At 37.4% G+C, this 25834-nt stretch overlaps 1 protein-coding gene across 8 annotated transcripts in view; it reads right to left on the reverse strand.

The window, feature by feature from the left end:
- Positions 1–20613, reverse strand: part of HLTF (helicase like transcription factor) — a 48464-nt gene extending 27851 nt beyond the window's left edge. For 6 of the 8 annotated variants that reach the window (XM_081302581.1, XM_081302579.1, XM_081302580.1 and 3 more), the window contains exons 1-10: positions 19460–20358; positions 19044–19251; positions 12192–12358; positions 10982–11115; positions 10120–10217; positions 8558–8632; positions 8250–8441; positions 5935–6030; positions 1794–1878; positions 422–515 (exon numbers count right to left, since the gene is read on the reverse strand). In XM_081302581.1, coding sequence (XP_081158707.1) covers positions 422–515; positions 1794–1878; positions 5935–6030; positions 8250–8441; positions 8558–8632; positions 10120–10217; positions 10982–11115; positions 12192–12358; positions 19044–19251; positions 19460–19506 — 1196 coding nt within the window. In that variant the 5' untranslated portion in view covers positions 19507–20358. The other 2 variants (XM_081302582.1, XM_081302583.1) reach the window with 2 other exon arrangements.
- Between the last annotated feature and the right edge of the window lie 5221 nt (positions 20614–25834).

The following is a 25834-nucleotide window of genomic DNA, read 5'->3' on the forward strand; positions in this document are numbered from 1 at the left end:
ATGTCTTATTTCCATTATAGTGAACTTAAAAAAATTTGAAATGAGCAAAAGAATGGTTCTGTCAAGTCATCCAATACATAATTCTTTAGTGTTCATTCCCTAAATGCATTAAAAAAAAAAAAACTATTTTAAAGTCTAAACAAAAACAAAAAACTCAGGAGCTTGACCTTCATTACTAAGTGAAAGAAATAATAAGTGGCAGAAAGATGAGTGATTATTAACTCACTTCTTCTATAGATCAATATTACTTTTCTTCAATTGTAAAAATGAGAACAGGCTAACCAAGTCAGTGATTCTGGCAATGAGAAAGTATCTGAAATAACTATGTAATTGAGATAAAACGGTCATCTTCCTTTCATATATATAAGAAAAAGAGTTTAAATTAAAACAGCTCATTTAATCAAACCACAAAAAAATTTACCTTTTGGGGCGAGAGCTAGAAAATTCTGACATGGAATACTTTTTCTTCTCCTTGATATGTGAAATACTGGGTTCTTCACTACATCTAGATCTTTCTATTTCAAAGAAAAAGTCAAATATACAGATAATTATCCAATTGTCTTAAACCAGCAGTACCACCTCTTAAAATCTTGGTTTTACAATTACTGATCTTCTGTTTTCTCAACATCTTCACTTCTTTCAAATGCCCTGTTTTTTCCATGAAACAGCCAGTTGTAGTTACTCTACATTTTCCCAACCTAGAACCTTCAATTTCTTGGGATGCAATCCTTTCCCAGGAGTCACCCAGCCAGTTCCCACACTGGATGAATTCCTCTGTACCATGGAGGTCCAGGCCACCAAAAGGTGTGGTAGGGGAGGGGTTCACAAAACAGAACAGAATCACACACAGCTGCTGTCAATCACTAACCAACTTTCTAAATCCCGGCTGTCACTTTGTTACTTATCAACTCCTTCCTCCACTTCCCACAGCCATTCTCCACAATGACCACACTATACCATATCCTCTGCCTAGATTTTAACTCCTTGTACACCTAGACCACCTCGTTCCCTTTACAAGGAAAAGCAGATGCCATCGCCTAAGTCCCAATTCTCCTGCCTTTTAATGGCCTTCCTCTTCTACTTATTCCCACCTGACTACTTTATTTTTAATGTCAGCGCATCCAACTGTTCTCTCATGCCCATCTCCTTCCTCAAGCCTACTAAGCTTTTTCTTAGTTATATCCAAAAATCTTCCAGCCTACAGATTTATTTCCTACCACCACAAAACAAAACCCCACCTGCAGCTTTGTTCGCTCTAAAAAAGATTTTCCTATTTAATTTTCCTATCCCCAATAGCACAGTTACTTCCAAATAGTCCTCTTACGATTCTTACCTAAAATACGTTCCGTCTTACTCTGCTTTAACCAACCTTCAGAAATTGACTTTGTGAAGTCATATCACTACTAAATCCATATATCTCTTTTCTTTTCTCCTTGGACTTCAGAATGTGGCTCTAACCTATCTTTCTAGCTTAATCTGCTGTTATTCTTACACAATGCATTATAAATAACATGAAAACACTGAGGTCCCAAAACAAAACATATTCTTTATTTTTTTCTTAAACTGTCCTTTCATGAGATTATTTTTTTTCATCCAAAAATGTTCTTCCTAGCTTTTTGCCTATTGTATAATCACCAAATCACTTCTGTAATAAAACTTTTCCTGACAGCCAATTCCTGTGAGGTCTTTCAGAAAGAGATCCTAAATTTTTGTATATTAAAGAAGAAATTGCAATTTATTAGCTGGAAAAATGTAAATCAAATTATCAGGTCATAGCTGAAATTAACGCTTACCTTTGCCTTGCCCATCTGCCTTTTCAGTGGAACTGTTTCCTCCAAGTTTCTCAGACTCATCTTTAACATTACATTCCTTATATTCCTGGGTGAAAAGGCATATTTCTTTAATGGTACTAACAGTTTTGTTTATTTTGGGTACCCAGGACTGAACCCACTGAGCCACATCCCTAGCCCTCAACTTGTTATTTTATTTATTTATTTTTTAAATTTTGAGACAGGGTCTTGCTAAGTTGCTTAGGACTTTGCTAAGTTTCTGAGGCTGGTCTCAATCCTCCTGCCTTAGCCTCTGAGTCACTGGGGTTACAGGAGTGTGTCACTGCACTAGGTCTATTATCAGTTTTAAACAAATTTAAAGATCCTGTCTTGTACTGCTTTACTTTCTTAAACTGTCCTTTCATTACTTTTTCTCTTGAAATCTGGAGCAGACAGATGCAGCAGTGCAGGTCCCAGAGAGCCCTCCACTTTACTCTATCAGAGATTTCCAGCCATCCATGATTCTCTCATTTTCTCTTCAGGTGTATCCTCTCTTGTTTCAAAATGCATCAATGTATACATGAATTTAAAATAATCCTATAAAAGTAGAATTTTGAACACTTCATAAAATCTTATTAAAGTTTTACTAAAAATGTGATTGGAACGAGGCACGGTGGTGCATGCCTGCAATCCCAGTGGCCTAGGAGGCTGAGGCAGGAGGATCACAAGTTGAAACCCTTCAGAAGGGTTTGAACTGAGGTTCACAAGCCGCAGCAAAAGGGAGACACTAAGCAACTCAGTGAGACCCTGTCTCTAAATAAAACACAGAAGAGGAATGGGGATGTGGCTCAGTGGTCAACTGCCCCCCGAGTTCAATCCTCTGTACCAAAAAAAAAAAAAAAAAAAAAAAAAGTGGTTGGAGCTGGGGTATAGCTTAGCAGAGCACTTGCCTAGGACATGAGACCCTGGGTTTAAAACATTGGGGTGGGGGTGGGAGGTTGGTTGAGAAGAACCATCCCCTTCTAATAGTACCAATCTAAACCATTTTTAGAGCTACAGTAACTGTAAGAGTTAATAGTTAACTTTTCTTTTACTCTCCCTTCCTCCATCCCTCCCTCATTCAATTTATTTTTTATAGTACTAGGGATTAAACCCCAGGCCTTCCTTGCACATGTTACGCGAGCAGGAAAGCACTCTACCGCTGAGCCAAAACCCCAGCCCTTTCCATTTTATTTTGAGACAGGGTCTCACTAAATTGCCCAAGCTGGACTTAAATGTGTGATCTTCCTGCCTCAGCCTCCGAAGTAGCTGGGATTATAGGTATATGCCACTATGCCCGGTTTGGATGGTTATTTTTAATGCATTAGCTCCAAGAAAATGTCAAAATGCTTTTGGTCAATTTTTCAATCAGGTCTTCAATCACTAGACTAGTGCAACCACTGAATTAAAAGTATACAAAATTGAGGCTGGGGATGTGGCTCAAGCAGTAACACGCTCGCCTGGCATGCGTGGGGCACTGGGTTCAATCCTCAGCACCACAGAAAATAAAATAAAGTTGTTTGTGTCCACTGAAAACTGAAAAATATTAAAAATTCTCTCTCTCTTTAAAAAAAAAAAGTATACAAAATTATTACAAAGGATGTCATTTACATTATTCATTATATTAAGTGATTCTGCACAACAAGCACAATCTTCAGAGTTCAAAGATATATGAATGGTCAACAAATATATGAAAAAATTTTCAACATCTCTATCACAGAAATGCAAAGTCTACACTGAAATTTCACCTCATTCCAATCAGAATGGCAATTATCAAGAATACAAATAATAGATGTTGGCAAGGATGTGGGGAAAGGGTATACTCATACATTGTTGGTGGGATCGTAAATTAGTACAACCACTCTGGAAAGCAATATGGAGGCTCCTCAAAATCCACTGTTATATTCTTAAGGGCAACTGGTAACATATACCAAGAGCCTAAGTGTAAATAATCTTTGATCTCATTAGTAATTTCTAATAATATAACACCTTTCCTCTCCGAAAAAACTAGGATTGGAACTATCATTTGACCCAGTTATCCCACTCCTTGGTATATAAACAAAGGAGTTCAAATCAGCATGCTATAGTGACTCGTAGCCACATCAATGTTTATAGTAGCACAATTCACAATAGCTAAGCTATGGAACCAACCTAGATGCCCTTCGACAGATGAATGGATAAATAAAACATGGTGTATATACACAATGGACTATTACTCAGACTGTCAGCGCTAAGTGAAATAAGCCAGTCCCAAAAAAATAAGAGGCTGAATATTCTCTATATATAGATGCTAACCCTGAACAAGGTGGTACGGGAATAGAAGTTCAGTGGGTTAGAAATCACATTTTCAGTTTCTATTTCAAATAAGTATTTTTAAAATGAAGATCCTTCAACCATAGTACAACAACTTAAATGCACTGCTAATCTTCAGGAAAAATAAGGGAAGTCTTTAGTGATAACTGATAATTTCTCAATTTATAATGCAGAATGAAGCTATAACTAGTCATATATGCTTCTACCAATTTTGTAACCCTAGAACTTTCACTTTAGTGACATAAATCATTGGACTATCCACAGCAGGGCACTGAACCTTAACTCCTAGCAGGTTTACCTCTCAATAAAAGCAAAAAGGAAGGCAATGTGACTAGGCGGGAACTGGCAGCACACAGCTGTGAGCAAGCCACAGGAGACTGAGTAGCAGCCTCTGAAAATTAAAACATGAGGAAAGGAACAGCTGGATTCAGAGACAGCTTCTTTGCACACATCTTTTGCCCTAGCCTACTTTCAGGTAAAAACAAAGAATAATGGTTTTTCTTTCTTGTAACACTTATTTTTCTCTTTTAACTAATTTTTAACTCTTTGTAATCACATTTATTTTTCCACTAATTTTTAAATGAACATAAATATATTTGTGTATATATTTTATAAACATACGCACAGACAATAAGTATGAAGAAAAACCACCCATAGGACAAATTATTATCATTAACATTTTGGTACCCCCAGAGTACGTAAGAACTTTTATGAGATATTTAAGTATTAGGAAGTGGAGAATTGAACTCTACACACAGATCTGTACCTGGCGTTAGCATTCACAGATCCTGAGTTTAATCCCCCACTTAGCAAAACAACAAGAGCAAACAAACATGAAAGTAAGTATTCACAACTTGGAATATAGCTGCACAGCATTAAGTTTTATGGCTATATCATAATTTAACGGTTACCAATGAAGAGACATTCAAATTGTCTACTTTTTAAAAAAAATATATTTTTTAAGATGTTGATGGACCTTTATTTTATTTTATTCGTTTATTTATATGCAGGGCTGAGAACTGAACCCAGTGCCTCACAAATGGTAGGCAAGTGCTCCACCACTGAGCCACAACTCCAGCCCCCTCAAATTGTCTATTTTTAAAATAACATTGAAGAAATAATTTGTACTACTATCTTTGGAAAAAATGGGTTGTTGAGAACTTCCTTAAGTAGATTATTAAAAATTACTGATGAGGTCAAAGATTATGAAGACTTAGGCCAACTACCCACAAGAATGTAACCCTTTCACTTATACCACAAGACACCCTTAATCATACTGCCAAAGGCATCATCAATCTTCGCAATTTTAAAAAAATATTTTTTTATTTGTAGATAGACACGATACCTTTGTTTTATTTATTTTTATGTGGTGCTGAGGGTTGAACCCAGTGCCTCACATGTGCTAAACAAGTGCTCTACCACTGAGCTACAACTCCAGCTCTTGGCAATTACTTTTTTTAAAAAAATATTTATTTATTTATGTATCTTTAGTTTTAGGTAGATACATTAGTTTGTTTTTAAGTGGTGCCGAGGATCGAACCCAGTGCCTCATGCATGCTAGGCAAGCACTCTACCACTGAGTCACCATCCCAGCTCCATAATTATTTTTTTTTTTTTTTAGTTTTCAGTGGACACAACATCTTTATTTTATTTTTATGTGGTGCCAAGGATCGAACCCAGCATTCCGCGCATGCCAGGCGAGCGCACTACTGCTTGAGCCACATCCCCAGCCCAGGCAATTACTTTTTAATGAAATTTATAAGTTTCACAGTCAACCAAAGACTTCACAGAAAAACACTCACTAATACTTTACCTTCTTTAGTTGATTCTTTTTAATTCTCTCTACAGGAAGAGGTTTACCATCGTGGAAGTTGGTAAGAATTACTGCAATGGCTGTAAGAGTTTTACCCTTTCAAATGTTTAAAGAAAAAAAAAATGGTCAGATTCTGAAATCCAGTTGATCAGAAAACATTCCAAAACCAATTTTAAAATAATCAAATACTGACTATCATTCAAGGCCACAGAAGTGTAGGATCCTTATATAAAATGATATACATGCTAATGAAAAATGAGAGTCTTTCAGTTAAGAAATGCTTTTCCTCCCTCGCATTATTAGAAAATTATTAGAAGATTTATATTATAAAATACTGCAAGCAACTCAGATGAATGTCATTTATTGAATGACTACTGTTCTAAGATTCCACATTTAACTCAGAACTATTAATTTTATCATAAACTGTTAACAATTAGTTTGCAAATGAAGTTCAGAGCTAATTTAAAATGAGTCCTAACTCCAGTATGCTTATGAAGATAATCACTTTATTAAATCTGATTTAACAAAACTTAAAAGCCACTACTCATCAAATCATAAGGGGCATGATACTTCCTGTGTATTTTTCATAAACGAAAACCTGTTTACTTTTCAGTTTTCTCTGCAGTGTAATTCATAGTTAACAACACAGAAGCAAACATCTGGCAATGTTAAAGCAGTGTTAAACAGGAATTTTCAATGTGTGGGCCCCAGGACAGTTTCAGGAAAATGGGAGGTCAAAACTGTTTTCATAATACTGTTAAATAAGACCTTATTTAACAAAGTGGGGTTATCATCTTTAAAAAGAGAAAAACAACTGAGTATCTGTTGTTCAAGGATAAAATCTGAACTTTTGCCTGGTGCAGTGGCACATGCCTGTAATCCCAGCAGATTGGGAGGCTGAGGCAGGAGTATCACGTGTTCAAAGCCAGCCTAAGCAACTCAGCAAGAGCCTGTCTCTAAATAAAACATAAAAAAGGAATGGGGATGTGGCTCAGTGGTTAAATGGTATTCTCTCACAAGAATTGTAATATGCAGAGTATTCAGTAGATATTTGTGAGCCCCTAAGTTCAATGCCAGGTACAAAAAAAAAGTCTGAACTTTCAAGTGAAAATCAATATAAAACTTGGGACACTATGAAGACAGCAGTTTCCAAAAATGTAAGTGCTTTTCTAGTAAGATCAGTGGTGATATTAAAGAATGTAAAATCTTAAGATTGTATATTGAAATGCACCAACATTTGGCAGATCAGCATAATACAGTGAATCGATATTTTCCAAATGAGTGAGCCTGGTTATAAAATCACGCGTAGGTAAAACATCTATGCAATGTGGAAAATATACTAATAAATTTTAATGCACTGCTATTAAAAGTTCACTGGTATGATTTCAAATTCTATATTATAACTATTAACCTGTAATAAACTAATACTTGTTGGATTTCAGCATAGAACCAAATTTATAATTATCTAAAAAACTATCAAAATACTCTTTCCTTCATGACTATATCCATATGAGGACAAAGTTTCTTCATACACTTCAACCAAAACACCACATTCACAACTGACTGAAATAAGAAACAGACATGAGAATTTGGGTGTCATCTATTCATCCAAAACATCAAAAAAGGTTTGAAAAAAATGTAAACAATGCCAGTTTTCTCACCAAAATTACAACTGCTTTGGAATACTTTTCATTTAAAAATATGCTATTAACAAGTACTTTTGTCAACTGTTCTTTTTAATATTTAAAAAACATTTTTAATGTCTAATGCTGTAAAAGTCCTTTATCCATCTTTAATAATTTCTTAAGAGTAAAAACAAGTTACTAAGACCCAAAAGTATAAAAACTGCTAGTGTAACTCATAAATATCTATTCAGAATTTTCATAAATATCTACTGAATACTCTGCATATTACAATTCTTGTGAGAGAATACCATTTAACTTAACGTTGTCTTTAACCATTTTTTGCCATGCCGGGGACTGAAATCCAGGCCTCGTGCATGCTTGGTAAGCACTCTACCTCTGAGCTACACCCCAGCCCTGCCTTCACTTTTTTAAAGAAAATCTATGTAAGACAAATTAGCCCAAATTTCAAAACACAAAGAAATTGAAAACTACGTGTTTATGCAATTACTGCTACCCAATTATTTTAACGTTCTTTAACCAAACAAAAAAACTGAGTATGATTTTAAGTCAACCCCCCAACACACAAAGCCTGTGTTCTACACTGACACATATGCTTCAACTTCAAAATTACTTTTTATAAAATCATAATCACAAAATAAGATTATATTAACTTAAGAAAAAAATAATTACCAAACCCATATCATCAGCTAAAATTCCTCCATGGACATTTTCTGGTCGGTCTTTCTCAGAAAAATTTGTTATTGTGTTGTAGTATAAGTCATTCCGCTGCTCCCAGAATGGAGGGAGTTCTTGACTGTTCTCCCGAGAGATCATCCAAGACAGAGCTTGTTTCTGATGAGGAAGCAATGGTGTTTCAACAGCCTAGAAACAAGAGTGTCACAGAACTATAGTTAGGTCTTTCCTTTCTCTACATGCAGTACCTAAAAGAGTTTATCTTGTGCAAAGAAATAAAGAGGATATTTTAAAATGCCCAATACCTCAGCTGGTTCCATTTCATGAGTTTTATCATCTTCTTTTAAATCTTCAAATAATTTGTCAAATTCTGTTTTAAGCTGTAGTAAACAGCAACAAGAAACACCATTAAGCAAGTCAAGTGATAACTGTACCTAATTCAAAGATTTCATGTCTTTTTCTTTTTTCCCCTGATACTAGGGACTGACCCCAGTAGCATTTTACCAGTGAGTTATATCCCTACCCTTTTAATTTTTTGAGACAGGGTCTTGCTGAATTGTCCAGGCTGACCTCCAACTTGTGATCTTCCTGCCTCAGCCTCCCAAGTGGCTAGGATTACATGAATTCATATTGTTTAATTAACCAGAAGAGTCAAACATTTAACCCTCTGGGATACTATATGGCTCACTGAAGGTAGAATGAACAGCTTTTGTTCTTTGTTGTTGTTGTTATGAAAAAAACTGCAGGGGTTGGAGTTGTAGCTCAGTTGTACAGTGCCTGCCTAGCACAAGTGAGGCACTGGGCTTGATCTTTATTTAGCACTGCACAAAAATAAATAAATAAATAAATAAAATAAAATAAAAGGCCTATTGTCATCTGTACTTACAAAAAATAATTTTTTTAAAAAAGTAACTGCACTGTAGTTGGAAGACTATAAAACAGAGACCTTGTATCTAAATAAAATACAAAATAGGGCTGGTAGTTCAGTGGTCAAGAGCCCTGAGTTCAATCCCTGGTAACAAGAAAAAAGATATATAGGGAAAACATGGTAACCACAATTAGAAGACAATAAGACTAACACTAGCAGATGGAGATATTAAAATATTTTGATGTTATTTTTAAATTGATCTGTATTTATTTATTTTATACACCATTTCAAATTAACCCAGATAATACAATCCTAGATTATGAATTAGACAAAGTAAGGGCTAGAGCAATGCCAACACTTGGAGTTAATTTTTACCATTGCATTTGCAACCTTACTGAAAGGAGTAGTAAGTTTCAAATTTCGATGTTTTAAATTACCACTTGGACATTTTGAAAATCTCAAATGCAAAAATATCTCATGCAGATCCACACATGTGAATGTTTTGGTAGAATAGGTCCAACCAGCCATGGATCAAAAATGTAGTTAGGCCTATAATGGTTATACCTGTACTGAATATGTAAATATCTTTTCTCCTGTCATTCCTTAAACAATATAGTACAACAACTATTCATATAGCATTTACACATTTACATTACATTAGGTAATATAAGTAATCCAATAACAATTTAAAGTATATGAGAGGATGTATGTGGTATATAAGGGAATTAGGGATCCTGGAAACTATCTGTGGATGTCAAGGGATGACTACATTCCTTATCACAGCTTTTTAGATAACATTTACAAACAAGTATAACTATGTGTACACACACACACACACACACACACACACACACACACACTATATAACAGGTTTATCATTTTAAAAATATAAAGATCATTAATGCCAGCACATACATATCATTCTATTCTTTGACATACCAACCTTCTACATTTAAAATTTACTTTTAGATTTCAGCACAAAATGAAAGAGAAGCACACCTGTTCCGCTGTCATCTGTACTGCAGCATGAACTGGCATACTGTAGCTCGGTCCAGCTCTTCCAGAGCTCCAACTACTTTCCAAATTGAATCCCACAGCTATAATTCACAAATAAAAATAAAAGAGTTTTAAAACTCATACAATAAACCGCATTAAAAATTTCCAAGTAACTGAGGACATAGCTCAGTGGTGGAGCATTTGCCTAGTGGGTCAAGGCCCTGGTTCCAGTCCCAAGCACTACAAAACAATAAATAATAAAAACTAATTTAGGTAAGTGCTCTACCACTGAGCTACATCTCAAGCTCTAGATAAATATTTATAATTAAAAAACACATTATTAAAATAATTCCACAGTACATGAATGAGCTCTTGCCTAACCAACAATTCTTTTCCACCCTCAATCTCGAGATTTGTTTTGTCTAAAATGTATCAAAAAGAATCATTAGCTTTGGGGGGATTCAAGAGGGAGTCTATAGAAGCTCTTTGCATATATGTTTGTGAATCCACAGTTACAACCATGCACCATGTATAGACATTTTGATCAATGTCAGACCAGACAAGACGCTGGTACCATAAGATTATATGGCCTAGCAATATTGCAATCTTAGCCTGCATAAGCACACTCTGTGATGTCTGCACAACAACAAAGTCTCCTAATGATGCATTTCTCAGAATCCATTCCCATTAAGTGATGTATTACTACATTTCAAAAGAAAAAAGAAAAAAATCTGAGATTTCCTCAAAAAGACACAAGGGCTTTCAACACAAATTAGTCTGGCCAACAAAACTCAAAAGACAATAAACAGTCTACAATTCCTGCATTTACAATATTAAATAATATTAAGTTAAATTTTAAACTTACTTTTTGGTGCAGGACCCAATTTAAATCCATGTTTCTTCAATTGATCTAAAACAGCTTTTCTATTTTCTTCTTTTCCCCAAAAAGTCATTTGCAAAGGCATGGTGAAAGCATTGTTTGCACCAAAAGGAACTACCCTATTATATTTAGGAGAGAAAGAGAAGGGGAAATTTGAAGAATTTGTTATCCTAATTAAGAATCTGTTAAATATCCCACTGCACCTTCAAATTTTGAATGGAAATAAAGTAGGAAGACACTGACCACTTGGAAAGACTTGAGAGAGAAAAAGGACAGGATAGAAAATCAGCAAGGAACAGAATGTCCAAAGAAACACACCAAGGGATAAAATAGTGCAAAACACAACTGTTTCTACACAAAACTGCAAGATAAAACATTCTGTAAATCCTTTTGACGGTGAAGCCTTGGCTAAAAGAATCATCAAAGGTGGATGCTGGGGGAAGATGGGAAATGACCTGCAGGAACTAGTTCTAATCCAGGATTACTCAAATTCATTCTCAGTACATGAATATCCTAAGCATTAGAATTGAGGTATGAATATTCCAAATACTTAAGTTGAGATAACAAATATAAACTCCTGAAGAGAAAAGGTAGCCAAGAGGAGTATATCAGAGCTTAAAAAAATAAAAACAAAGAGATGGAAGAAGTGAGACAGCATGTGCCTCAGCTGAAAGAAGAGCTACTATGAGTTCCAGTCAACTGATGGCATGTGGAGATGAGGGTCCGGCATTAGCCAGTCTCCCATTTATAAAGAGAAAAATCTGAAGTTTTCCATTTAGGAAAAAGAACGAGGAAGTAGAAAATGTAGATATCCAGATTTGGATAATAGAAATAAATAAAAATAATTCCAAAACAGCAGGCAAAATGAAACTCACCTACATCTGATCATAGGCTACCAGTTTACAACCTTTGATTTATACACATTTCTGAATTCCCAAATCTACATGTGATAAGGTTGGAGAGATGGAGTACACCTCCCAACAGGTGAACCATGGTCTTTTTCTCCATGGTACAACTTAACAGGAAAGCAAGAGGACAGCTATTGGATGGCTACGCAGTAAAAGAACTGGACAGGTTAACTAAAGGGACAGTATCAAAAGGCACCACAACACTTTTATAGGCCTTAAGAGGCCCTAATAAGTTCTAAGATAGCTTTGACTCACAATACGAAAACCAAACTCTAAAAGTACATTACCCTTCCACTTGTGCCAATTTGTTGTCCATGATATAAGCCAAAGCAGCTGCCAGATCTTTCTTTAAATGTCCAACCTGATTTCCATTCACATTGTTTACTTTAATGGCATTCTTATCATAGGGGTTATTAGGCTCTCGTTGTAATGCAACCATTTCATTATTATTAACCTAACAAGAAAAATGAGCAGATAAGAACATTATATTAGAATTATGAACAAACAATAATAGCTTGACTTCATTATATTTTACCTGGAATTTCTATTCATTTTTTAATGCTACTTCTACACAGTTTATTCATCTGGAATCAAACCAGAAATATTAAGGAAAATATTTTACAATGATTCTTTTGTACTACTTTTCTAATTTACATTCACTGTGAAGTTAATAAACCAGTGATAACTTCTGAAAAATAGCTTACCTTTCCTGAGAGCTTACTATATGCCAAACATTGCTTGACGTACACTACATGGTGACCTTTTAAAGCCTCATAATTCGTAGGCATATAATTATTCTCATTTTACATATGAAGAAACTAAAGCACAGAAGTCATTTGCTTGAGACCACAAAGTTAATTAAGTATCAATTCTAGAACTGGAACCCAGGCAGGCTACTTCTTGAGCCATAATTCTCTAGAATTTAGAGAGGAAAAAGGCATTTGTAACTCAGAATGGAACTAGCATAAGGAAAATATATCCAGCTCCAACCCATGCTATTTTCTGATTCAACTTGATTAAAAACTGTGAAGATGGCAACGAAAATAACATAAGAACTTCCAAAGTTCTCTCCTCCATAAAAGCAGCAGAAAAACTGCCCAAACTGATAGAATCAACTTTTCCAGAACTCTGTGAACTAATCCAAGGCTGGCAGAAGTTTAAGGAGTGCTTATCAAGAAAAACAGCTGAATATAAATGCTTCAATCTCCTTCCCAACTCCCCAGCTACAGAGCAGCCTTTAAAAATATCAACCCACTGAGACCCACTGAGATTCTTACAGCAGCCTGGCATTCAACAGGGTGGGCAGGGTGGAGCTGCAGGTTTTTCAAAGACCCGAAAAGCCACCATTGCCTGGCCCATGCCATGGTTCCCTACAACACTCTGCTCTCTGGCTGTATTTGAACTCTTAGTCCACCTCAGAGGCAGGTGAGAAAGCTTCCTTGACCAAGTGTTCATCAGACACAACTTCACAGGCAAGTATCTTAACGCTATTGTTGCTTGAGGAATGGATAATAATTAGAATAATAATAAAAAAAACAGAATAGAAAAACAAAAAGTCTAAACGGAGAAGCTGGGGAATGAGATGCTTTGAAAAGCTCCAATATATCCCTGGCATTCTAAAAGGCCACATGAAAACACAGGACTACCTATTTGACCATGAATGTGCACATTCTCAGCAAAGACCTGAGAAGGCCCTATGCGCTTGTCTCTGGCTGAACTCGAGGCATTTAAGAAGCAGGAAATAAAGGCTAAGGCAGAACTGTTCCCAGCCCTGGAGGTTTGAAGGAATGCCCCCAACGTACACAGGCACTCTAGGCAAAGGCTGGGAAATCGATTGGTTCTAGTACAACCATTAACTGATCACTAAGCCAAGTACATGCTTCAGTGACTACACACAATGAATAGACTTTATAGAATTAATTCAGAAAAGTCACTAGCAAATACCAATTACCAAAGCTGGCAATAACAAACAACCCTAGAAAGAGAGAATATAATTTCCAGAGTTGAACATTACTTTCAATGCCCATTTTACACAAGAAAAGCACAAGTCATGCAAAGAAAGGGCAAAGCATGGTCTATACATAGAAAAAACAGCAATCAATATGAACTATACCCTAAGGAAGCACAGATGTTCAACACACTAGAAACAGACTTTAAGTCAACTACTTTAAATATGCTGAAAGACAGCAAATCATTTCTTCAAACATGAGAACTCGATCTCAAAGAAACTCTGGAGTCAGAAAAATTACTGAAATAAAAAATTCAGTAGAGAGGCTTAATAGGTGACTCGAATAGACAGAAGAAATAATCAGTGTAATTTAAGATAGGTCAACTGGGATTTAAACAACAGAACAAAGAAAGAATGCAAAAACATAAACAAACAGAGCCTCAGACATCTGTGTGTCAACATCAAGTATACAAACACATACATAATGAGTGCCAGAGGAGAGGAGAAAGGAGCAGAAAAAACATCACAAGAAATAATGGCTGACAATGTCCTGAATTTGATGGAAAACATTAATCTACACATTTAGAATTTCAACAATCGCCAAGTAAAATCAATTCAAGAGACACACATCTGGACACAGCATCATCAAACTGTCAAAGAATCTTGAAAGCAAGCAGCAAGAGAAAAGCACCTCCTCACATACAAAGACTTGATTTCTCATCAGAAATGAGGGAGGCCACAAGAGAATGGAAAAACTTCTCAAAGTGCAGAAAGAAAAAAATTCAATCAAGAATTTTATAGCGGGCAAAACTACACTTCTAAAATGAAGGAGTAGGGCATAAATGGCACATGCACTGCAATCTCAGTTACCCGGGAGGCTGAGGCAGGAGGATCCCAAATTCGAAGCTGGCCTTAGCAACTTAGCAATACCCTGTCTCAAAGCAAAAAATAAAAAGAGCCGGGGTGCAGCTTAGTAGTAAAGCACCCTTGGGTTCCAGTCCCAGTACCCGCCTCCCTACACACACACACACACACACACACACACACACACACACACACAAAGGAAGGATAAATTAAGACATTCCTAGAGAAACAAAAACCAAGAGAATCCATCACCAAGAAGAAATACTAGAGACAAGCAGAAATCCAAAAAATACTAAACACTAACTTGAATCCACATGAAGAAATTAAGAGCAGGTAAAGGTAATTGTTTACACTAAAAAGAAAAAAGACAATATAAATGGATTTTTGTTTGTAGTTTTTTTTTCTCTTCACCGATTTTTTTTGTGTGTGTGGTGCTAGGGATTGAACTCAGGGCCTTGCACATGCTAGGAAAGTGAGCTATGTCCCTAGTCTCTCTCAACTGATTTTTAAGTGCATAAGACAATTACTATAAATCTGCACTGATGGGTACTCAACATAAAGACAAAATTTGTGTAATAAGAGCACACACACAAAAAAGGGGTAGGATGGAGATATCTAGGAGCAAAGCATTTATTGAAATTAAGGTGGCCCAAATCACACTAGGGACTTACAATAAATTCAGATGTTAACTGTAATCCTTATGACAATCACTAATAATTCAAAATATGTTTTAAAATAAATAAAGTTCTATGGTACACTAGAAAATACCAGTTTAATACACAAGAAGGCAGCACTGGGGGCCAGACCCAAAGGCCACATACTGCCTAATTCCATTTATATAAAATATCTGGAGCAGGCAAATCTACAAATTAGGCAGAAGTTCAGGGACACCACGATGGTGGAGACAGGGTAAAAGAAAGCATTGGAGAACAAAACAAGGAGTCAGTCCTCTTTCTAGTAAGTCCCACTACCATGACCATTCCTGCCACTGAGGACTTATCACCATGACAACTCCCACCAAAGGTTTGATATTTTAAAATGACCAATTGGGGTAAAGTGGGCGATATTCTAATTAGGTTTTCTAAAGTAACCAATGGGGGGAAAATTGGAAAATAGATTGTTTAGGTACCATAAGGTAACCAATAGTAGCAAATGGGGTAAGGTAGTCAATCAGGTCTGTATAGGGAAAAGAACATCCCACAGCTCAGCATGTAAGACCCTAATTTCCAGGCATTGGGGCCTTAAGCACCTCTCTTTCTCTCTCTCTCTCTCAGCCCATTCCATTCTACCACAAAGTGCTACCTTCACCTTCAATCAATCTGTATTTTGCCTGTTACTTCTGTGTGTCTTGCTCAATTCTTTGTTTGGGACATCAGGTACCAAGGATCTGGACTTCAACTGGACTTCCTAACGGTAACTTAAGCAAAAGAAAACAGCTGAGGGTACAGCTTAGAGGTAGAGTGCACACCTGGCTCGTAAGGCCCTGGAATTCCAACTCCAGTACTAAAAAAACAGGACTGGGGATGTAATATAGCTCAGTAGTACAACAAATGCAAGCATGAGGTCCTCAATTACAACCCCTACCCATGTGTATTCTGTTATTGCTTTATAAAATAAGTGTGTGTGTGTGTGTGTGTGTGTGTGTGTGTGTACACATGCACACGGAATGTTGGTTCAGGGCTGGGGGCACTGCTCAGTGGTAGAGTGCTTGCTTATCATGTGAGAGGCCCTAGGTTTAATCACCAGCACTGCAGAAAAGAAAAATAGCAAAAAAAAAAAAATTTTTTTTGTGGTACTGGGATCGAAGTGAAAGGTGTTCTAGCATTAAGCTACAACCCCAGCCTGTCCTATTTTTTGTTTTGCTAAGTGGCCAAGGCTGGTCTTGAACTTGTAATCCTCCAGCCTCTACCTCCTAAGAAGCTGCTGGGAGTATAAGCACACACTGCCAGGCGCAGCTAAAAAATAATAAATTTGATAGTATGTGGACTATCCTAATTTTTTAATTTCCTGAAGATACAGGAAAACTGCTTTGAACCTCTCCCAGCATCTGTCTACTGATTCAAGACATTTTGCATGGTACAAAGAATTAAGACACAAAAGGATATAAAAACACAAAAAGCATGGCTGTATTCCCAGTGGCTCGGGAGGCTGAGGCAGGAGGATCACGAGTTCAAAGCCAGCCTCATTAACTTAGCAAGGCTCTGTCTCTAAATAAATAAATAAATAAATAGATAGATAGGGTTGGGGATGTGGTTTGGTGGTTAAGTACTTCTGGGTTCAATCCCCAGTACCAAAGAAAGACAGACTTGGGCATGAGAGCTACAGGACAGATAGTTTATCAAATAAGAACCGATACAATTCTAACTGTGCACAGTGGCTTACACCCATAATCCCAGGGGTTTGGGAGGCTAAGGTAGGAGAATTGCAAGTTCAAAGCCAGCCTCAACAATAGTAAGAAGCTCAGCAACACAGTGAGACCCTGTCTCTAAATAAAATACAAAATAGGACTGGGGCCAGGTGCAGTGGCACATGCTTAAAATCCCGTGGCTCTGGAGGCTGCGGCAGGAAGATCAACTTCAGCAAAAGCCAGGGGCTAAGAAACTCAGTGAGATCCTGTCTCTAAATGAAATACAAAAGAAGGCTGGGAATGTGGCTCAGTGGTTGAATATCCCTGGGTTCAATCCCCGGCGTCCCAAAAAAAAAACAACTGATACAATTCTAAAAAGAACTAGAAAAAGAAAAACCATTTTAAGACTAAATTAAAAGAACAAAGAGTGAACAGACATGGTAAGTGGTGGAAAATTAAAAAGTGAAAAAATATGAGGAATAACAAAGATACAGGTATACAGCAGTCTACAGGGGTGCAGAGTGGGGAGACAGGATATGAAGTTGCTGAAAAAGAAAATGAGCTTTGGAACAAAGCAAACACTCAAAACAATTTACAGAAAATTTTCTAAAACAGAAGAAAACAAATTCACAAAATTAAGACATACCCTAAAAACACTATTAGAATTTCAGGGTAAAAAATAGACATATCTTTTAGTCATCCTGAAAAAAAAGAAAAATTCCAACTCAGTTAAGTGGACAGAAAATCATATTGGCATCAGAATTCCTATGAACATTTGATGCAACATTAGGATATGGAGAGTAATTTGGGTCTACAATTTTATATTCAGCCAAACTTTCTTTAAGTACAAAACGTCAAAATTATGAACATATAAAAACTCAGGAAAAATTGTTCTTTCCTAAGTCATCTCCTACACAATACAGTTCATATGACCAAACAATTTGAGAAGCTCCAATGTAAACAAAATATGAGACAATAAAAGACTAGACAATACTGGAATATGGAACTTTTACACAAGAAATCTCCTGCAGAACATACTTCAGACAATTAAAAAGATGGTTTGACAAGCTTCAACATAGGAAAAATATGAGGGAATAAAAAAAACTACCAAATCCACAAATTTCTACAAAAGATCTGGGTTTTGCCATAAAACTATAGCATGAAACAAGGAGGAAGGGGTCTTATGACCCATTATAACCAAAAATAACATATGTGCCTTGTCTTGACGCTGATTCAAAACAAAACAAAACAAAAATAAAATCAATCAAAGACATTTTTAAAAAAAATCAAGAGAATCTATTTATGGGTTACTTATTAGATAGGATATAAAAATGTAAGACATGTAAAAATTTTGAGAAATACATATTGAATTATAGTAACATAAAATGATACATTCGGAATTTGCTTTTTACAATACAAAATGGACAAAGAAAACAAAATGTGGGAAAAAACTTTGCTGGAGAATCTGGATCATAGATATAATGTAAGTTTATCATATTCTTTTATTTTCATGCATGTTTAAAATTCTTCTTAGTAAACTCATAAAATAAGAGATATAGTATCCAAATGACACAAGAGGCATCCTCAATGACCATAACAAATACAACTCCAACCAGAAAAAGTTATATTCTCTGCCCTCTTCCCTTTCTCTCATACACACATACACATAATTCACAACAGATACAGAATAATAGAGAAAGAAAAGGCAAAAGATACTTTATAGTATCTCTATATTTTGGGCAAATCTTTTAACCTCAAAGACGATACCTCTTAGTTACTGTACGAATCAAATGATGGTGCAAAGCGCTCTGAATATTGAAAGCAAGCTATAAATGCAAAACAGTAGTAAAGTAAGGAAAATAAATTATGTGTTATCTCTTGCTTACATATATTTCATATATCACCTTCTAACACTCTTGTTTTCTAGGTTAATACCACAAATACACCACGATTTAATTTAATATCTACTTTTATACTCACTACTCCTGTGTAATAGCGTAGTCCAACTACATGACCTCTCAAAGTTCCAAATAACACTGAATCCAGCTCTTCATCACTAGTTAGGAAGTCATCTGGAGGGATAATATCTTGGAATTCAAAACGTGGAAAGAAAGTTGGATATGAGAGGCGTGGAAAATTTCCATGGACTCCATACTGAACAGTCTGCAAATACTTCCAAACAGGATCCCTAATAAAGACAAAAAAAAAAAAAAAGGCACAGAAAATCTACAGTATTTAACCAATAATTTCTCAAAAACCACAGACCAATAGCATTTATAGATCAATGGTTTCCTCACTTTATTTTAGCAAATAAATAATCTTATGTGGGAATCCCTGTGAACAGATGAATAGCTATTCTGGTTAAAGCTGGAATTGAAGGAGTCCAGGAACCCTACCTGTTCAACACCAGCTCTTTTACCACACCTCTGCCCCGATTCAACATGAAAAACCCAGTAAGGGTTGACAAAACTCTTTTCTAGTGAAAGTCATCTATTGAAATTGAAATGTCTGGACTTATGATTATATGCCAAAATTCCAATGGCGACTGATCTAGAAGAGATTCGCAAAAACAGAACTATTAGACATGAAGCTGTTCCTATCTTTTCAGATAATGCATCCAGCATTCATTACTTTAATTCCCTCCGAAGAGCACGCATTTTATTAAAATCTCCACACTATGCCATCATGGGAAGCAGACCTCAAGCGCCCCCTTAACCAAGCTCCTCCACCCATTGGTTAAAGAAAATTTTTATGGATAATTATTTCAGGAATAGGCATAAAAACCACTCTGGACGATGAAAAATGAGATGTCTGTGCGGGGGCCTCCAGAAGTTTCCACTGGAAGCGACAGTCGCTATTTGCTCTGCGTTTTCCTGGCGCGTCGCGCATTCCTCTTTCAGCTCTTCTGCAAACACATATTCGCACATCTGTGCGTGCACAGGCACGGTGACTATTTGGGGACAGCGCTGCCATTCTCGGCCTCCGCTGGATTGCAAGGCCTAGGGCACAGTGGGTGTCTAATGGATGTCGTGTGGAATAAAGCACCCGCCGGGCGGCTGAGCGCGACCCCCCGCAGTCCGTGACAGAGCTTTCCCAAGGCCCTGGCACGAGACTCGCCAGAGGAGCCGCTCCTCGCAGCAGAGACAATGCGTCGATTCCTCCCGTGGCCGCAGGAGAGGGCGGCAGACGGGAAACCGAGCTGCACAGTGCACAGCGAGCGCGGCGGCAACGCACGGAAGGTCAGGTTCACTTGGGGACGCCGCCAGGCCGTTAGCCCCAGCGCCCCACCCCCTCCGCCCCCTTCACCTCTTGAACATCCAGGACATGGTGCTGCGTGGGGTGACCCCAGGGACGCTGCGCGCCCGCGAAGGCTCTTGAGCCGACTCGGTCAGTTCCTTCCAGGCCTCGCAGCCCAGAAGCCAGGGGCAGGCTCCGAGCGCTGAACCAGGAGCGCAGCGCTGAAGAGCAAGGCGCAGCGCGTCTAGGCGGACGTAGTCGTCGTCTCCGGCTAGCAACAATCTGAGACCCGCGACGCTCGGTGACTGGCACTGCGAACGTCCAATCCGGAGGAGGAGCCTGCGGAGACGACCCAATCGGGATACGGAAGGGAGGGCAACTTCGCCCCGCCCTGCGATTCAAAAACGGCGGGGGGTCCCGGCTGCAGGGGCGGTTCCATCCGGGTTCTTCCCCGCCCCCAGGGAGGGCGCGCGGGAAAGCCACGCGGCCTCGAGTGTGAGCGTGGTGCCTGCGGTGGTCGTGGCGTGTGCTGCGTTTCCTGTCCCCACCCGGGGGAGACAACTCTCCCTAATAATGTTGCCCCCGTAGCCCGAAGTCTAACCGCATTCTGCAGGTCCGACCTCACATTAGCTCTCATTGCTTGTCATATCTGATGTACAATATGGTCTTAACGCAACGGGTTTCTCATTTTAGGAGACCAGAGGCAATTAGTGACAAACTGCTTACCTTCATTTTCTGCCGCCAATGCTGGGACTTAGCGCGGACCTTTGTTATTTTAAAGCCTGGTCGGTGTATGTGAGACACATCGAGTTCAGAAAATGTTAAAAGGAATGTATAGATTGGCTTTTCCATTTTTTGTTGTTCTAAAGGAAATTTTTCATGTTTTTGGTACAAGATATATATAGGATGATAGCACAACTAAGGTGGTTGATATGGCTGCTGCGGAAGCAAAATTCGTGCCTGGGCCTGCTGCAGCCTAGAGCTGGAGGTGCTGGGCCTTGGCCTTGAGGGGCTGAGAAGATGGTGCTGCAGGTAAAAGCAGCTGCACCCTCATCAGGGTAGGAAGTTGGTGGTGGCACTGAGCTGCTTGTGGGGCGCAGTGTGACTGTCAGAATTGCTGCATCAGAGAGGAAATATGTTTGTACATGTGGTAAGTATTAACACTTGCTCTCCATCAAATGGTCCATTTTATGCTCCCATTTGCAGAGTATGAAAGGTGGTCAATGAAAGTTTTTCAAGAGGCGTTTATTCATTACCTTAAGGGGGGATCTATTACCATAAGCCAGCAATGGAATGAGAAAGTGTGTGTGTGTGTGTGTGTGTGTGTGTGTGTGTGTGTGTGTTTTGCTGGGGATGGAATCCAGGGCCTCAGGCATGCTAAGCCTGCACTCTACCACTATGCTAAATCCCTACCCCCAATGACATATTTCGAAGCAAATTTATTACTTAATTTAACCAAACAGAAGTTAATGAGGAATGTAACGGTAATAGCATTTTCAAGTTATTCCATTTTATTGAAAGTTTTAGGAGACAAATGGCCATGCACTTCAACTTTATTGTGCCAGACTCAATAGATTTTTGGAAAATATGCCGGAAAATGCCCAGACTGATAATATTTTGTGTGTATAGTTAATGAAGCCATATTCATTAGACGGAAAGATAAAATCCCAAATGTAGGAACATGGCTCTTTCAAGGTTTAAAATCCGTGAATAACAACTGTCCCATGGTTAACGAATGTGGCATATAAAGTAATATTTGCTCCTTAAAAATCAAAACTTTTTTCCACATTGTCAGCATTTTTACATCCCAGAATCAAAAAATGAACTTGAGTATTCTTTGACTTAATCATTCTTCTTTATTTTTATTTTCCAAAAGCAAGCACAATTTGTACTGTTTTGATTAAAATGCTACAACTTATCACACTAGATAAAGTTTTCTGAAAAATAAACATTTGTAACTGGAAGAACAGTAGGGTGGCTTATGTGTTGAATGAGTAAGGAGGAGAGATGGCACAAAAAGAGGAAGGAGAAGAAAGTCAAGGCCAGATGACATAGGAATTTATGATCCATCTACAGTAAAGTTTCTGCTTCAACTGATGAATAGCCAATGAGTGCTTTAAGCAGGTAAATGATGATGTAGGCTCTTAAAAACTTCACTCTGGCTGCTGTGTGGAGAATGGATTATTAGGGGACAAAAATAGAAGCCATTGATAAGTAGGAAAATATTGTGTTCAGGTAAGAGACTCGGTGGCCTGGAATGGGGAAATAGATAAAGCTAAGAGAACAAGCAAAGCTAACTGAAAAGTTTGCATATGGGTGATGAGGAAGGGGAAGGAATCCAAAATTACTCCAGCCACCCACTTCCTAAGGGCACTTTCTCTTCCTCCCCCCACCCTTTATGCAAATTAATCTTGTCACTCTCCTGTGTGTCCCAGTGAGCATGAACTCCAAGCATGGCATGTGTGGCTCTTTATGATTTGTCCCCTCCCTCCCACTCCAGCTTTAACTCCCTTCACTTCCCAATGCTCCCCCCCATAATGTCCTTAGTAATTTCTCTGAAAACTATGAATATTTCCATGTATAACAAAAAGACCACTATCATACCTAGTAAAATTAATAACGAATCAATCCTCAGCATCTCCTAGTAACTAATTCATAATCAAATTTTCACAATTAATTAAAAAAAACTTTAAGAAGATGAACACTCAGATATGTGCCTTCAATACAAGAACTTCCAAGTTTATGTTACATTGAATAAAATTTGGCTTGTTTTGTTCTTTCACCCCAAAGAAAAGAAAGTTCCATGAAGGAGAATTTTCAGGAATGACAGATGGGAGGGTTTTTGCAGAGTAAATTTCCTAAGTGGCTCTTAAGGAAAGGGGCCTGGAATGCTATCACACTGGATCAAGGTCCACAAAGGGAAGGGTGTCAAAGCCTAGCAAAGTATCCAGAGAGCCCCATAAGAAAAGGGAGCTGTGCCTTATTCCACAGAGCCTAATCTCAGGATCCTGCTGATCTTAGAGAAAGTCTGAGAGACCAGAAATGTGGCAGGGCAGTATAGGAGTGAGGAGGCTCTGCTAAGGGCCCCAAGGGTAGCCTTGTAGAATCCCAGGAGAGTCCTGCAAGTAGTCTTGAACTGTGAAGCAGGGAAGCTGGGGCTTAGTCAGATCTTGGCTCCAGCAAGCAAAAGCAGGAGGCTGGTCCCCAACAATGAGTTGGAAGGAGTTGCATTGGCAGGGGTGTCTGCAGATGAAAAGAGTTCAAACATTACTCCCTTGGAGAATACGAGGGAGTAATAGAAAACTGAATTTAATTTACATTAAATCTTAAAATCACTAAATTATCTCCCATTGGGTAGACTGAAGGTCTAATATAAGTTCAATAAAAAAAAAAAAGTTTACCTTTGCATATGGCATCAGTGATTGTAATTCATACATCATGTCCACCCACATCTCAATGAATTGACACCAGATTATATAGCAGATACCTCTGGCTGGTCAAACTAAGGAGTTTTCTTTCTTTCGTTCTTTCTTTTATTTTTTTTTTTCTTCATAGTACAAGGATTGAACTCAGGACCTTTGCATGTTGGGTAAATATTTCTTCATTGAGCTACATCCACAGCCCTTTTATCTTTTATTTTGCAACAGAGTCTCCCTAAGTTGCCCAGGCTGGCCTTGGATTTGGCCTGCCTGAGCCTCCCAAGTAGGTGGCATTACAAGCATATACTACTATACCTGAGCTATTTTCTATTTTTTGCTGTTTATATGTATACAAAATGTTCTCATGTTGATATATATTGCTTTTCTGTCAAACAATAAACTCTAGAAGAAATTACAGTAATGAACTATTTTTCAACTACTTTTGACTAATTTTATACTTAAAAAAACCCTTTAAAATTAGTACAAGTTCTTCTCTTGTCTCCCTTTCTCTGCTTATTTCAACTCCATACAGAAATATAGTACAATGATCAAAACCAGGAAATGAACATGAGTACAATACCATTTCTGAGCCTTTTTTAAAAATTACCAAAGAAGACAATGTAGAGGAAATAAGAGAAAATAATTTGTGACTTAATTATTTGCAGCTAAATCTTCTTACATTTAATCAGGCCTCTGCAGACTCTAGGGCAGAATCCTGGGTAAACCAAAGCTGTCAGGGCAAAAGACGTGATGTAAAAATAATGCCCTGTTAAATTCCTAATTAAATAATGCAATGAATATCAAGCGCCTGCCTTAAAGCAAGAGCTCAATAAATAGTCTTATTATCATTACCATTATTGTTGTAATGGAATTATTGCCTAATGAGTCTTTTAGTGCTTAACAAGGAATATGATTGATTGAGAACTATTTCCTGATTGGCACTCCATCAGCAGGGTTGTCCCTAAACACCAGAAAAAGAGTTAGCTGAAGCTAGTCATTTTCCCAGATGCATGTCCTTGAAACTGAATTGTTTCCAATCCAAGACCAGGAGACTGTTCAAGCTGGACTCCCACCCAGAGAAGTATGTGGTGCTCCAGATTGCACTGGTCTTTCCCAGGAGATAATTCTTCCCTCCTCCTTTGGACTCTAAATGCTCTTCCGTTGTCCAAGCCCAGAGCTGCTGAAGCATCAGACCTGCCTGGGACTTGTGGCCCCTTTGTCTCCTGCCCAGGGAGTTCTCCTAGTTTCAAAAAAGTAGGGCTCTAAGTCTCACTTTATATTTAAATCTAAGCAGAATTATTTAGGGGTTCTGTCATATCCATGGCTAAAGTTATCTTTTTATTTTAATGAATACTATAAAGATTGGTGAAAATTTTTTTCTGCCTTTTTATAGTTGAAAAATTAAAAGACTAAAACTTTAAACTCTACATGCACTTTCAATATGATTTTAAAAAGACTTTTTTTAAAATGTGAAAAACTACTTAGTTTTTTAGTGATCATCAACATTTACCAAACTTTTGCATTCTACAACTAACTATACAAATGTGAGAATGAAAGTTTAACTTTCCATTTCAATGAGTCTTTTAGAAAGGTTTTATTTTTTAATGCAAAATATCAAACACATCTCTCAACTTAAAGAGAATATAAAACATTTCATCAGATTTTTAGAGGAACTTAATCTCCTGATCTAACACAATTAGAAATTCAAAGAGAATCAAGTTCATGAACATGAAGTTTTAGAGTTATTACATATTAATATTCTGTTGCTATTATTAATTTATATTAAATTAACAAATACATATATTTTGATTAATCCAAATGATAACTTTGTAACATTTACAAATAAAATCTCTATTTCTCAAACATTGTTAGTAAAGTGTTGACCTTAAAAAAATAAATAAGGTGGTAAGCTCTCAAGATAAACATTAAAAAATTGATGATATTGGTTAACATATTCCAAGTCAGCTCAGGTGGTTGTCAGTTTTCAGAAAATTCAGCTTATCAGGAAATATCAATAGTTGGATAAACAGAAATTTGCAGAAAACAAAAATAATCAAAAGAAGGATGATGTATTTTTATCCATATAAGTAATATAGTTGTTTTTCAAAAGAATGA

Source organism: Spermophilus citellus (genome assembly GCF_964194105.1).
Source record: "Spermophilus citellus genome assembly, chromosome: 7".
Lineage (NCBI taxonomy): Eukaryota > Metazoa > Chordata > Mammalia > Rodentia > Sciuridae > Spermophilus > Spermophilus citellus.